Here is a 12,086-nt window from a genome sequence, read left to right as displayed (position 1 = left end):
TGACACTATTTAAAAGAACCTCTCAAATGTTGATAAAATCTCATTTGCAGTCATTAAACCCTAACTGATTTCCTGAATTTCCCCCCCCCAGCTCTTCTTTATGAATTGCTGTATGAAAAAGTGTTTTGTACTGATGTGAATAAAATCCTAGTGGAACTTGGTGTGACAGAAGAAAATAATGGCAGCAGTGAAGTGTCTGATTCAGATTCAGAAGACGACAACTGCAAGTAAGGGATATTTTAAAATTAATTATTCAATTATGGTTGAGCAATTCACAGTGATTAGATATCTTGTAGGGTTCCTGGCAGGAAGCAAAATGCTATGTGCCATTATTTTACTTTAGGGAAAAAGGTCAAGGGTGAATTGTAATGCTCATGAAAGTATGAAATTTGTACTGTTCACTAGATCTTATATAGGATTTTGTGGTGCATTTGTGCAATCAAAGGGGTGGTTTTGCCTGCATTCCAGGTTTGACTCACCTGTAGTAGAGGAAATTCTATCACTGCTGCATGCCCCCTCTTCCTGTCAAACCACAGAAGCAGCTCTGTGGGGAATTTGGCAGTGTTCCAGCTCCATATGTGAGGGAGGGAATGTAATGAGGTATGAGGGTTGGCTGTGTAGGATTCTCCTCCTGCTGAAAACCATTGGAGGAAACCACTTCAGAAAAGGTCAAATTCTGATCTTTTTTTAAATGTGTGTAAATAGGAGTAAATCCATAGACTACAGAGGAATTATTCCTGAATTACACTGGTGTAACTGAAAGCAGAATTTAGACAAGAATCTGCTTCAACTTGTGCTGCTTCCTCTGTGGATTGCCCTCTGGGAGGGGGTCCCAAGGCAACTGGGGGAGCCCTTGGCAGCATGGCTTTTGCAATGTATCAGTATTTGAATCCTTATGAGCATATGATGCTAAATAATGTATTTTTGTAACTGAGAGGGCATATAGTCATTTGAGACTAGACTGAGACCACCAAACTCATCTTTCTTTACTTTATCCAGATTTCCAATGAGAGAAAGCTAGTGCATGTAACCTTACTCCTATCTCAACACAAATTACATAGATTTTGCTGCTTTCGTTAACCAGTATTTTAAAATTATTTTTAGGGAAAAGTTGAATTTAGTGTGTGTTTTCTTAATTATTTATCTGGAGGGAGTTTTATATTTTTTTGAGGAAGAGTGAATCTAATTTTCATAGAAATTAAAATTTTGCCATAGCTGCTATTATATAATGAAGAAAGCAGTAAACTGTTCAAATGCAGAAGATCTCCTTCAACTGTTCTTAGAAACAAATGATGAGGTTTTTTTCCCCCTCTGTTCATGGGAAGCAAACTTTCCAATAGCAGCAGGTGTAGAAAATGAGGGGAAAATGAGTGACTAGACGCAGGCTAGATAATAAATGAGTTGATTAAATCGCCTCATTTGTTTCTTCAGTTGAATTGGGTTGTTTTCTCTCAGGCCTGTTTGCTAAAGTCTCAACTAAATGACTTGCATTTCCTGTTTCAAACTTTTACTGTGTGAATTGCTAAATCTGATTTGGAACTGTACAGTCTATACTGAATTTTATTTGTGAATGTAACGAGAGCAGCTTTTATTTTGGGGAACTTCATAATTATGCCTCTAAGAGCAATATATTCACCATTGCATATAGTGTGAAATTTTTTAACTTCATTATGAAGGTTATGGGTAATTCTTGTGTAGATAGGTATTTCTGACCAGTTTGTGAATCCTAATTTTAACTGTCATTTAAAGCATCTTCTTCTTTACAGAAGTAAAACTGCTGCAGTTAGTGATATGAATGGATTAAAATCTCTTTCTGGCAACAAGGTATTTTTACATAGTTGTACTTGGCTGTATTTTACAAAGGTTAATGTTTCTCGAGTAACTTGAGTTTCTTCATTTTTAAATATGGTACATTAGGAGAATTAAATAGTTGTTAAAATTATTCTAATTTGCATTTGAAATCTCAGGGGTTAGGGTTACTGTTGCTTAGTGTCCAGTTTTGTTGCTGTATGTTGAAAGGAAATTCCCTTGAATTAAACTTCCATAGCTGTTAATGCTTTTATGAGCACCTAACTGCTTTACATTCCAGTTGAAGCTTATGTGAGTGATATGATACTAAATGAGCTGCTATAAATCTCTATGTATTTGATCACTTGCTATTTTGTTCTGTTTTGTACAGCACCTTAAGAACAATGGAAATCCTATCTCATTTTTGCCTAGAAAAGTTCTTAAATCGCTCAATCCATCATTTTACAGAAATGTTGAATATGAAGTTTGGCTACAGTCAAAAGAGGGTAAGTTAGTATTTAAGGCCCCATCGAGAGCCCCTCTCTGTCAAGCTGATCTATAAGGGTGGGCCCTGTGAAGTCCGAAAAATGCTATGAGCAGGTGCAGGGATCTGCTCACATGTGTCAGCTTACAGATTCAGGGCCTAAATAGTTAATTCAGTCCCAAGATACTAATGGGACAAAAATTTAATTAAATTAGATTGTTCTTTGTTGCAGTGCCTAAACTATATTTTTATAATAGGTAGAAAATTACTGTAATCTGACTGCTATATACTGATGTTGTTTACAGATCAGCAAAAACGGGATTTTTCCATTGCTGCTGGCATGCAATATTCAATTGGAGATAAATGTAAAGTAAGTAGTTAGTTGAAATAGTAACTGCTATGCCTTGTGGCCTGGAGACCAATTTTTTCCTTGGCTTTTGGTTTAACCGCATTGTTAATATTTTCTATTTAAAATTTTTTGCTTACATTTAAACGAGTATGCTCATTTATTATGTGAACATCCTGAGCTGGAAACTCTGCCAATAAAGATGCAGAAGGATGTGCGTGGGGAGTATAAAGTGTGATAAAATTTGTTGTGCAAAAGGCCTCAGTCCTGCGAACACTCATGCTTAACTTCCCAAGTTACATTCAGTAGGACCATTGATGATGTGCTTAAATTGAATCACATGCATAAGTGTTTGCAGTATCAGGGCCTGTGTCCTCATCCAAAAACTAACATTTGTGCCTGTCTCGCAAACTTTTGCACCCAGTCTTAATTTTATGATGTATTTTAGGCCATTTATTGTAGTACAAGATGGTTTATTTTTTTTTTTTAAAAAAAAAATCAGTTTCTAACTAGGAGTAAAGTAGTGCTGTTTTGGGCAAGAACGCAGGGGATATCCACAGTGAAACAAGAAGACACTGAAGCAGAGTTAAAAAGATGGATATTTTGCTGTAAGCAGTGTTCCTAAGCATGCCCTGTGGATTCTATTGCAAGTAATGGAAAGTTTGTTGATCTTTGTTTTTTTTCTTATATTCTGTACTAATAATACCTAACCTAATTAAATGTTGTAATATCCAGGCATCACATTTATTGGAAAGGGGAAAAGTGACAGCTGTTCTGAATTTCTTGATGAGAAAAAACAGTGAATTGATGCTTAAAAACAATTAAATCTTGACATAAAACAAAGCGGGGAAAAATCGTATTATTTAACCATATTTTCATTATGCATCCAGCATTCTATTGTAATATTGTAATGCTTACGTGACCATTTGGGATTCAGGGCCCCATTGTGATAGGCACTGCGCACGCACATGCGCACACACTCTCCATGCTCCTGGGATTTTACAATCTCTGTATATAACAGAATAATGATAACTGCATTTAAAAAACAAACCAAAAAACCCTAACAAACAAGTGGGATGGGGAGAACAGGATAAGGATAAACAGTGAAACGCACGTGATTAGTGTGGTGTGAGTAGCCTCAGCACATAAAATGCCTATAAATGTTCTATTGTTTCTTAACCTTAGGAATGTAAACATTTTGTTTGGAGAAACCAGAGTTAATCATTATCATTTATTTTTTTTTTTTTTTTTTTTTTTTACAAAAGAATGAAATATATGGTTTTTATTTAAAAAATAAAAACACTGACAAAATGATGGTTTCAGGAAGTAAACTTTTGAAAGGACTGGTATTAGTGTCTCTAGTGTCCCCCATGAGACTACATTAATAAAGTCCCATCTGTGTCAAAAAAATGTTTTATGCTGGAATTTTAACCAAGCTGAGCATTGGGACTTTTTTTTTTTTTTTTTTCCAAAACAGTATGTTGCTATTCTTTTCTCTAATATGTTGTTTGCTTTTAAATTTCAGAGTAGCAGCAGTGTTAGTCTGTATCTGCAAAAAGAAAAGGAGTACTTGTGGCACCTTAGAGACTAACCAATTTATTTGAGCATAAGCTTTCGTGAGCTACAGCTCATGCTCAAATAAATTTGTTAGTCTCTAAGGTGCCACAAGTCCTCCTTTTTTCTTTTTGCTTTTAAGTGCTGTTCTGTGTTGGTTTGAAGGCTGTGATTTCTCCAACACTTCATAGAGTAGTGCTGTTGGGGACTCTTTTATTTGTTTTTGTTTTTTTTGTATAGGGTCATTCAAATAAGTAGTATGGGTTAAAGTTTACCTTTGATTATTTTTAACACCATCACTGATGCAACATTTCTTGATGTCTCCCAGGACTTCTGTTGTTGCCAAGGGGGCAGTTGCTGACATTGCTGGGTGTTCAAGGGTTAAACCTTCCCTTTGTGTTCTTTATGCAATACTCATAACTTCTTTTTCCTTATAATTTTTCCACAGGTGCGCTTAGACCACAATGGGAAATTTTATAATGCCCATATCCAAGAGGTTTGCTCTGAGAATGGGCCAGTTATTGTTTTTGTAGAAGAGCTTGGAGAAAAGTAAGTAAACTTTTCATATATAAATTTGTCATATAGAACTTTATTAATGCAGCTTCCCCCTTCTTAGTGTTTGACGCCATCTGCTTGATCATTTTGACATAGCACTACTTCAGAAAAAGGGCTGGGTGCATTTCAACAGCAGCTGAAACTGTCTGAACAACAGTTACATTGCTATTATAAAAGGGTGAACTTACTCCCCAACCCTATCTACACACAGCATAAAAATCTTGTAGCTGTGTACCTCTGTAAATTATGGTATATACTAAGGCTGTCAAGCAATTAAAAAAAATGTATCGTGATTAAAAAGATTAATTGCGATTAAACAATAGAATACCATTTTCTACATTTTCAAATATGTTGATTTCAATTAGAACACAGAATACAAAGGTGTACAATGCTTATTGTATTAGGTTGTAATCAAAAAAATAAATATAAAAATACTGGAGTGTGATCTTTTTATAATGAAAGTTGAACTTACAAATGTAGAATTATGTACAAAAAATAACTGCATTTATAAACAAAACAATGTAAAACTTTAGAACCTACAAGTCTACTCAGTCCCACTTCAGCCAATTGCTCAGACAAACAAGTTTGGTTACAGTTTGCAGGAGAAAATGCTGTCCACGTCTTGTTAACAATGTCACCTGAAAGTGAGAACAGCCTTTTGCATGGCACAGTTGTAGCCGGCATCGCAAGATATTTACATGCCAGAGGCACTAAAGATTCATATGTCCCTTCATGCTTCAACCACCATTCCAGAAGACGTGTCCATGCTGATGATGGGTTCTGCTTGATAACAATCCAGGCTAATACATGTTCATTTTCATTATCTGAGTCAGATGCCACCAGCAGAAGGTAGATTTTCTTTTTTGCTGGCTTGGGTTCTGTAGTTTCCGCATCAGAGTGTTGCTCTTTTAAGACTTCTGAAAGCATGCTTCATACCTTGTCCTTCTCAGATTTTGGAAGGCGCTTCAGATTCTTAAACCTTGGGTCGAGTGCTGTAGCTGTCCTTAGAAATCTCACATTGGTGCCTTGTTTGCATTTTGTCAAATCTGCAGTGAAAGTGTTCTTAAAAACAAACTGTGCTGGGTCATCATCTGAGGCCATAACTTGAAATACATGGCAGAATATGGGTAAAACAGAATAGAAGACTCAAGAAGTTCAGTCACAAATTTTAATTAACGCTTTTTTTTTAATGAGCATCATCAGCATGGAAGCATGTCCTCTGGAATGGTGGCCGAAGCATGAAGGGGCATATGAATCTGGGACATAAATACCTTATGACGCCGGCTACAAAAGTGCCATGCAAACACCTGTTCTCACTTTCAGGTGACATTGTAAATAAGAAGTAGTCACCAGTATCTCCCATAAAAGTAAACAAACTTGTTTGTCTGAGTGATTGGCTGAAATAGGACTAAGTGTAGGCTCTAAAGTTTTACATTGGTTTGTTTTTGAGCGCAGTTATGTAACAAAAAAACCCCCTACATTTGTAAGTTACACTTTCACGATAAAGAGATTGCACTACAGTACTTGTATGAGGTGAAATGAAAAATTTCTTTTATCATTTTTACAGTGCAAATATTTAATAAAAAATATGAAGTGAGCACTATACACTTTGTATTCTATGTTGTAATAGAAATCAATTTATATTTGAAAATGTAGAAAAACATACAAAATATTTAATACATTTCAATTGGTATTCTATTGTTTAACTGCAATTAATCACGATTAATTTTTTTTAGTTAATCGCATGACTTAACTGTGATTCATCGACGTAGTATATTTATTCTTTAATAAACTCAAATTAGAGCATTTTCTGTACAAACTCCAAGCTAGGTAGCATGATATTTTCCCACCAGGGAATTACTGGTAATGCTTCTGTAATTGGATGCTAGAACTGAGGCTAATTTTTTATGTTAAGTTTTGTGAAAGGGAATAGCAGACTCATGTAATAGCTAATTAACTCTTTAGTCTGCTCGATTTCATACAGAAAGAGCTGTGTGTTGATTGAATTAATAGTCATGCCTTTTTCCCCAGATATCATGACAACATAATGGCTCAGTTATCTGAGCCATCTCCCTTAAGTTCTATTGCAGGTGCTGTAACTTCTTCCTCACTCTCTTTCACAAAATAACTCCTGATCACATGGTAAGGGCTGAGGATAATTGCTGAGGGAAATCTCTCCAATGCTAAGGTTTGAAGAGAGGAATCCAGACAGGGAACACTTTCTCTTTCATAGTATTGGGAAGGAAGGAGTAAGACACTTGGCAATTGTGATGTCATCTTGCAAAATTGTATTTTATTTTGCAAATTTGCTAGTTATTTTAGAACTATCTTAAATAGCTGCATGGAGTAACAGTCAGTTACAGTTCAAGTTAAACCATTAACTCATCCACCCCCCACCACCAAACTGAATATCTTCATTTCAGATAATTCAAATGCCACTTTCAGTTCATGCTACCTGCCTAGATAAAAGCAAGCAGTGCCCACTAATTTAAAGATAGTTTATATCCCTGTCTATATCCCTAAATCTGTAATGTTCCTAGTGAATTTATCTGCCCAGTTGGCTGCTTTGTGACATTCTGAAAGATTAAGATGAAAAGCCCTATAATTTCCAAATCGGGGATATATGTACGTGTTTGTCCACAAAGCTTTAGAAACTGCTGATAAGTTGTCTGTCTTGACTTGATATTTTCTGTAGTTTTGTTTTAAAATGACTACTTAGTGAAGGGAGGAAAGGTAGACATAGTCACTGGTCTCATTAATAGAATGTTCTTACTACCCTTCTGCCTTGTCGTTGTGTCAGGATGTTAAAGTATCTATTTAATATGTAAAAACTGATAAGCTATTCTCCCTCCCTTCTCTATCTAATGAAACTTGTTTGGTTATTTTCATTAGCATCTTTATTAGTTAAAATTGTGTGTTCTGTACAAATTGTTAAACTGTTTCAGTTTGAAATCCTATTTCTGTTTCTGAGAACTCAAAACCATAATACCTTTAAATACCTATATAATTTTATTTTTTTTACTGTCCTGGTTAAGCCTCATGCAACAGGTAAAACACAAGAGCAAAGAAAACTTGAATATAATTCTCCCAGAAACAGAAGAGAGGCTTCTGTCATAATAAACATCTGGTGTTAATTATACAACCCCAGTCCAGTCTACAGACCTTTTTATTTTTTTTTCTCCCTCTGTTATGCAGGCATTCTGTCTCACTGAAAAGCCTTAAACCACTTCCACAGGCATCCCCTATGGAGGGCTGGAATACTGTGTCAGGGAAGAAGATAAAAAAGTTCTCTACAGCATGTGGGCAAAATGTTCAGCCTGGTAGGATTCTTCCCTATTCTAATTGTAGAAACTTTTGTCTCTAGTAATTGTGAGAAAAATCTTATGAAATGGTTTTTGCATCTGTGTCACAGAAGCAGACTGCAGAGGGCCAAAGAATCAAAGCAAGCCAATAAAAACCCAGTCAGTGCTACCTCCTCGACAACAGTATGCTATGGGAATCAGACAGCATCAGTTCTCACAGTCTCAGCAGACATCTACTGAGCACAAAACTCCAGGCAGGAATCCCTCCCAGTCTGTAAGGTAAAATGAGAAATAAGATCTTCATTATCTTGGACCGTGGCCATTTACAGCTCAAAGGCTTTTGTTTCTTGTGCATCCCAGCTGATGTTAAATACCAAATGTGACAGATATGGCAATATCCTTGAAAGACCTTTATTGCATGAAGTTTATGTATTATTGTGGGCCAGGATTGTATGCAACCTCTTTAGAGGGGAGATGTGAAAGATGTGAGACCTGGGAGTTCAACAGACTATATTGAAATTGTGCCAGGCAAGCATGGACTTTTGGGACAATAAGTGTTGAGTGGATTTTCTGTGGAATCCCTAAGGAGGGGTTAATGCAAATTCCCCAACTCCGTATTTAATTTGCCGTATTTAATTAAGGCAAAGAATTCGAGAGCATGCTAGTGGTTTTGTGTTTTTTTTTGTTTTTGTTTTTATTTGGTTTTTGGTTTTTTGCTGGCACTTTTATTATTAATAGTTTTACAGTAGTGCGTAAGGGCCAACCAAGCATGGGGTCCCATTGTGCTAAGTGCTGTACAAACACAGAGCAGTAGACTATTTATTTATATTGTAAGCTCTTTGGGGCAGGAACAGACAAGACTGACACCGGGTAGGGGAAGATATAACACACACACAATGTGATGGCAGCAAAAGTCATTTTAGTGCCATGATTTTATTTATTTATTTATTTATTTTATGGCTAAAGGTTGCCATAAGAGAGAGCCATTTAAGTTTCCATCGTAGCCATTAGGGAAAAGAAGAAATAGAACTTTCAAAAGAGAATCCTTAAGTATAAAGTTAATGTGCATCGTAGAAGTCGGGATATGTATGTGGATACCAACAGATACTAATACTGGCAGTTACTTTAGAAACAGTAGTAAAATGATTGATGTCGTATACATAAGTTGTTTTCAGTTCCTTTTTATATTGTTTGCTGTCCTGGTCTCTTCATTTTGCTGTTGTGTGGAGGAGCACATGTACTACCCCCAGATCTGCTTTTGCTTTTGACAGCACATATCCAAAATCACACTATAGCTATAGATTTAGGTACTTGGCAGATGATTTCTCTTGGGTTATGATGACTCTTTTCAGATGTTGTCCAGAGACAAGATAACACAGGTTTTATTTTGTAATTAAATAGCAGTTTCACTTGGTGAATTCAAAAAGTGCAAAGGATTAAATAATCTTTAGAAAATATTCTGCATTTGTCTATATTGTTTCCGACTAGTACCCTATTACCAAGAAGTAAAAATAAGCTTGTAACTGTCAAACTGTACATGTGTATACTTAAGCAAGGATGCATATAAACATTAACAAAATGAAAGAATTAATAGGAAATGTAGCTTTGTTTCCTGAAGTATGTGTGTGGTGTGGGTTTTTTTTTTTTCCTGTTCTTGTGACATTGATTTCAGATTCTTAATTTGACAGTGTTATCAAATAGCAAAATACAGAATCTTTTTAGAAGCACTTCTAACTCTTTTTGGTTCTGTTAACTATTACTCACCTTTACTAGACTGTGATATTGAAATAAAATTTAAAATACTGAATTAGGTTACGAAATCTTGCTCTAAAGTGAATCTTGTGTACAGGTTCATCACAGGACTTCGACATGGTGAAATGTTTGCTTCATTACATTTTTATGCAGTAGGCTGGAAAAGAAGGTTTCTGTATCTTTTATATAGTGAAGAAAAGTACATCACACTAATAAATAGCATTTCCGGTGCTGCCTTAATCTTAAATAAAGGATAGTGTATGCCTCCACCCTTCTTAGGGGATGTGAAACTAGCATTTCAGCTGCAGTGGACACTCAACAGCACGCCAGCTCTGAACCACTCTTCTACAGCAGAGTTTTTGCTCAACTTTTTTTTCTCACTTGGATATAGTGGGTAGCTTTTAGTTTCAGACGTGGCCCAGAATACTTCGTTCTTTCTCTCTTGGTACCTTCTTTGGAGCACAACTGCAGCCAGAGCAAAGCACTCGGGTGAATATTTGGGAATTATAGGCACCTCTTGTCTGTTTCTGCTCAATCATATGCATGTTTTTTCAAGGGGAAATGAGTTTGGGGATGAAGGGAGTTATTTAGGCAGAGGAGGAGCATTCATTTCCATCAGTGCCTATGTACCAGTGCATCTAGGACAAATTAGGTATTACATCATTTCAGAATAATTTAGAGAATACTTTAGAGGCCCTGTTTCTCCACGATTCTTAAGTATTTTCTCCATTTAAAAGTTGGACTTGAGTAGTGTTGTAGTCCAATGACTGTCTCAATTAATTTTATATTTATCCTCACTATCAGAATTTTCAAAGTGCATCTAGTCCTTCATCTTTTACTGAATCTGTTTTCAAATTTACTCTTCTTTTGCCAGCAGTCTTACGTAACTTGCATTGGCTGACAATGTGGGATTCCCAAAAATACTGGAGGGCAAAAGACAGTTCTGAGTTGACATAGAGATTTTATAAATCTAATCCACCTTTTCAATTTCTAATGTGTGAGATTCTATGGGTTTTGATGTTGGTATCCGAGAGAGGTGTCCTCTTTTCAAAGCGCACAGCTCACTTTGGCCAGAAATGTAGCAGGTGGTGGGCATTACTGAAAAACAAATATTCTCTTACTGTTCATGACTATCAAACAAGGGCTTAATATGAAGCTTTTCTCAAATATGGGAATGCTTTAGTTGTCCTCAATATTTTCTGACCAATCTAAAAGTAAAAACATTTAATCAACTCAAATATGAAATAAGTGTTTCATTTGTCAGAATGGTGAAAGCTATGGCCCATGTATTAACAGAGATACTTTTCCCCCCTATTTTGTGTCCCTGGATGGACAGAGGAAACTGGAAGCTGATTGTCAGGATATTCAGGGCTATAATAATCAGTTTGGATTAGGCAGTTATGACCATCTAAAGTAGGTTATTAGGTATAGCAATAAAATTGTTAATGGGACCAGTCAAAACTTAGACTCCAATAGCCATGAATTCTTTGCTCTTGGTGGACTTCTTAATCTACTTTATCTGTGTCACTCTGCCTCGGTGGGTCACAGCTGAGGATGTCAATTCAGGACAAACTGTGGAGAAACAGGGCTCACTCTCACTCTAGCCTGGTAGTTATTCTATCATTAGATTATACCAAACCAGTTTAAAAAAAGTAAATTTCTGTCTCGCCACACTGGTTAACAAGAAGCTAAAGCTGCAGCCTCCTTAGGCCTTCCAGCCCTTGTCTCATCCCCTAGGCATTGGACTTCAGTTAGTTACTGAAAACCAATGTAATCAAAGATAAGGTTTTCTAATCCCAAGAGATCAGCCACATAGCCATGTCAATATATAACCCAGATTTTATCCAATAATCATGCTGAGGCAAGTTTTAATAATAAAATAGAGAGTTAAAAACTGTTAAAGTCCTTATATCAGGTTTGTAGCAGTGATTGAATAGACTGCTGACTTGTAAAGTCTCTCTGGTAACTTCCAAAAGATTGGAAGGTCCTCAGTCCATAGTTCAAAATGTTCCTTTTAATTGTAAATCCACAGTCCAGAGAATCAGGGCAGGAAAGAGGCAAAATGGAGATATCTCAGGGGTCTTCTATATCCTCTGCCATATGCCTGGAAATGTACTGTCCCAAACAAAGCCCACAGCCCCTGCATATGGAAAGTTACTGGCCCAAGATGGAGTCCAAAGTCAAATAGAGCATATGACATGTCCTTAAATGCTTTGACTCACAGGGGTAGCCGTTGCACATGTTCTTGCTGAGGCATCCACAAGAAGAGCTATCTGGGCAAAAAGAGTTTCTTCTATGGCCCATA

At 36.4% G+C, this 12,086-nt stretch overlaps 1 protein-coding gene across 1 annotated transcript in view; it reads left to right on the top strand.

Moving 5' to 3' along the window:
* The window catches only part of OTUD4 (OTU deubiquitinase 4), a 42,671-nt gene that overhangs the window by 14,851 nt on the left and 15,734 nt on the right, over positions 1-12,086 (top strand). Inside the window, exons 8-14 of the mRNA XM_038400022.2 lie at positions 92-227; positions 1,767-1,824; positions 2,180-2,294; positions 2,578-2,642; positions 4,621-4,721; positions 7,923-8,047; positions 8,140-8,308. Of these exons, the coding sequence (XP_038255950.1) occupies positions 92-227; positions 1,767-1,824; positions 2,180-2,294; positions 2,578-2,642; positions 4,621-4,721; positions 7,923-8,047; positions 8,140-8,308 (769 nt within the window). The remainder of the gene's footprint in view (positions 1-91; positions 228-1,766; positions 1,825-2,179; positions 2,295-2,577; positions 2,643-4,620; positions 4,722-7,922; positions 8,048-8,139; positions 8,309-12,086) is intronic.

This window comes from Dermochelys coriacea, chromosome 4, assembly GCF_009764565.3.
Source record: "Dermochelys coriacea isolate rDerCor1 chromosome 4, rDerCor1.pri.v4, whole genome shotgun sequence".
Lineage (NCBI taxonomy): Eukaryota > Metazoa > Chordata > Testudines > Dermochelyidae > Dermochelys > Dermochelys coriacea.
Note: the sequence above shows the minus strand (reverse complement) of the source record. Positions and strands in the feature narration are given on the sequence as shown.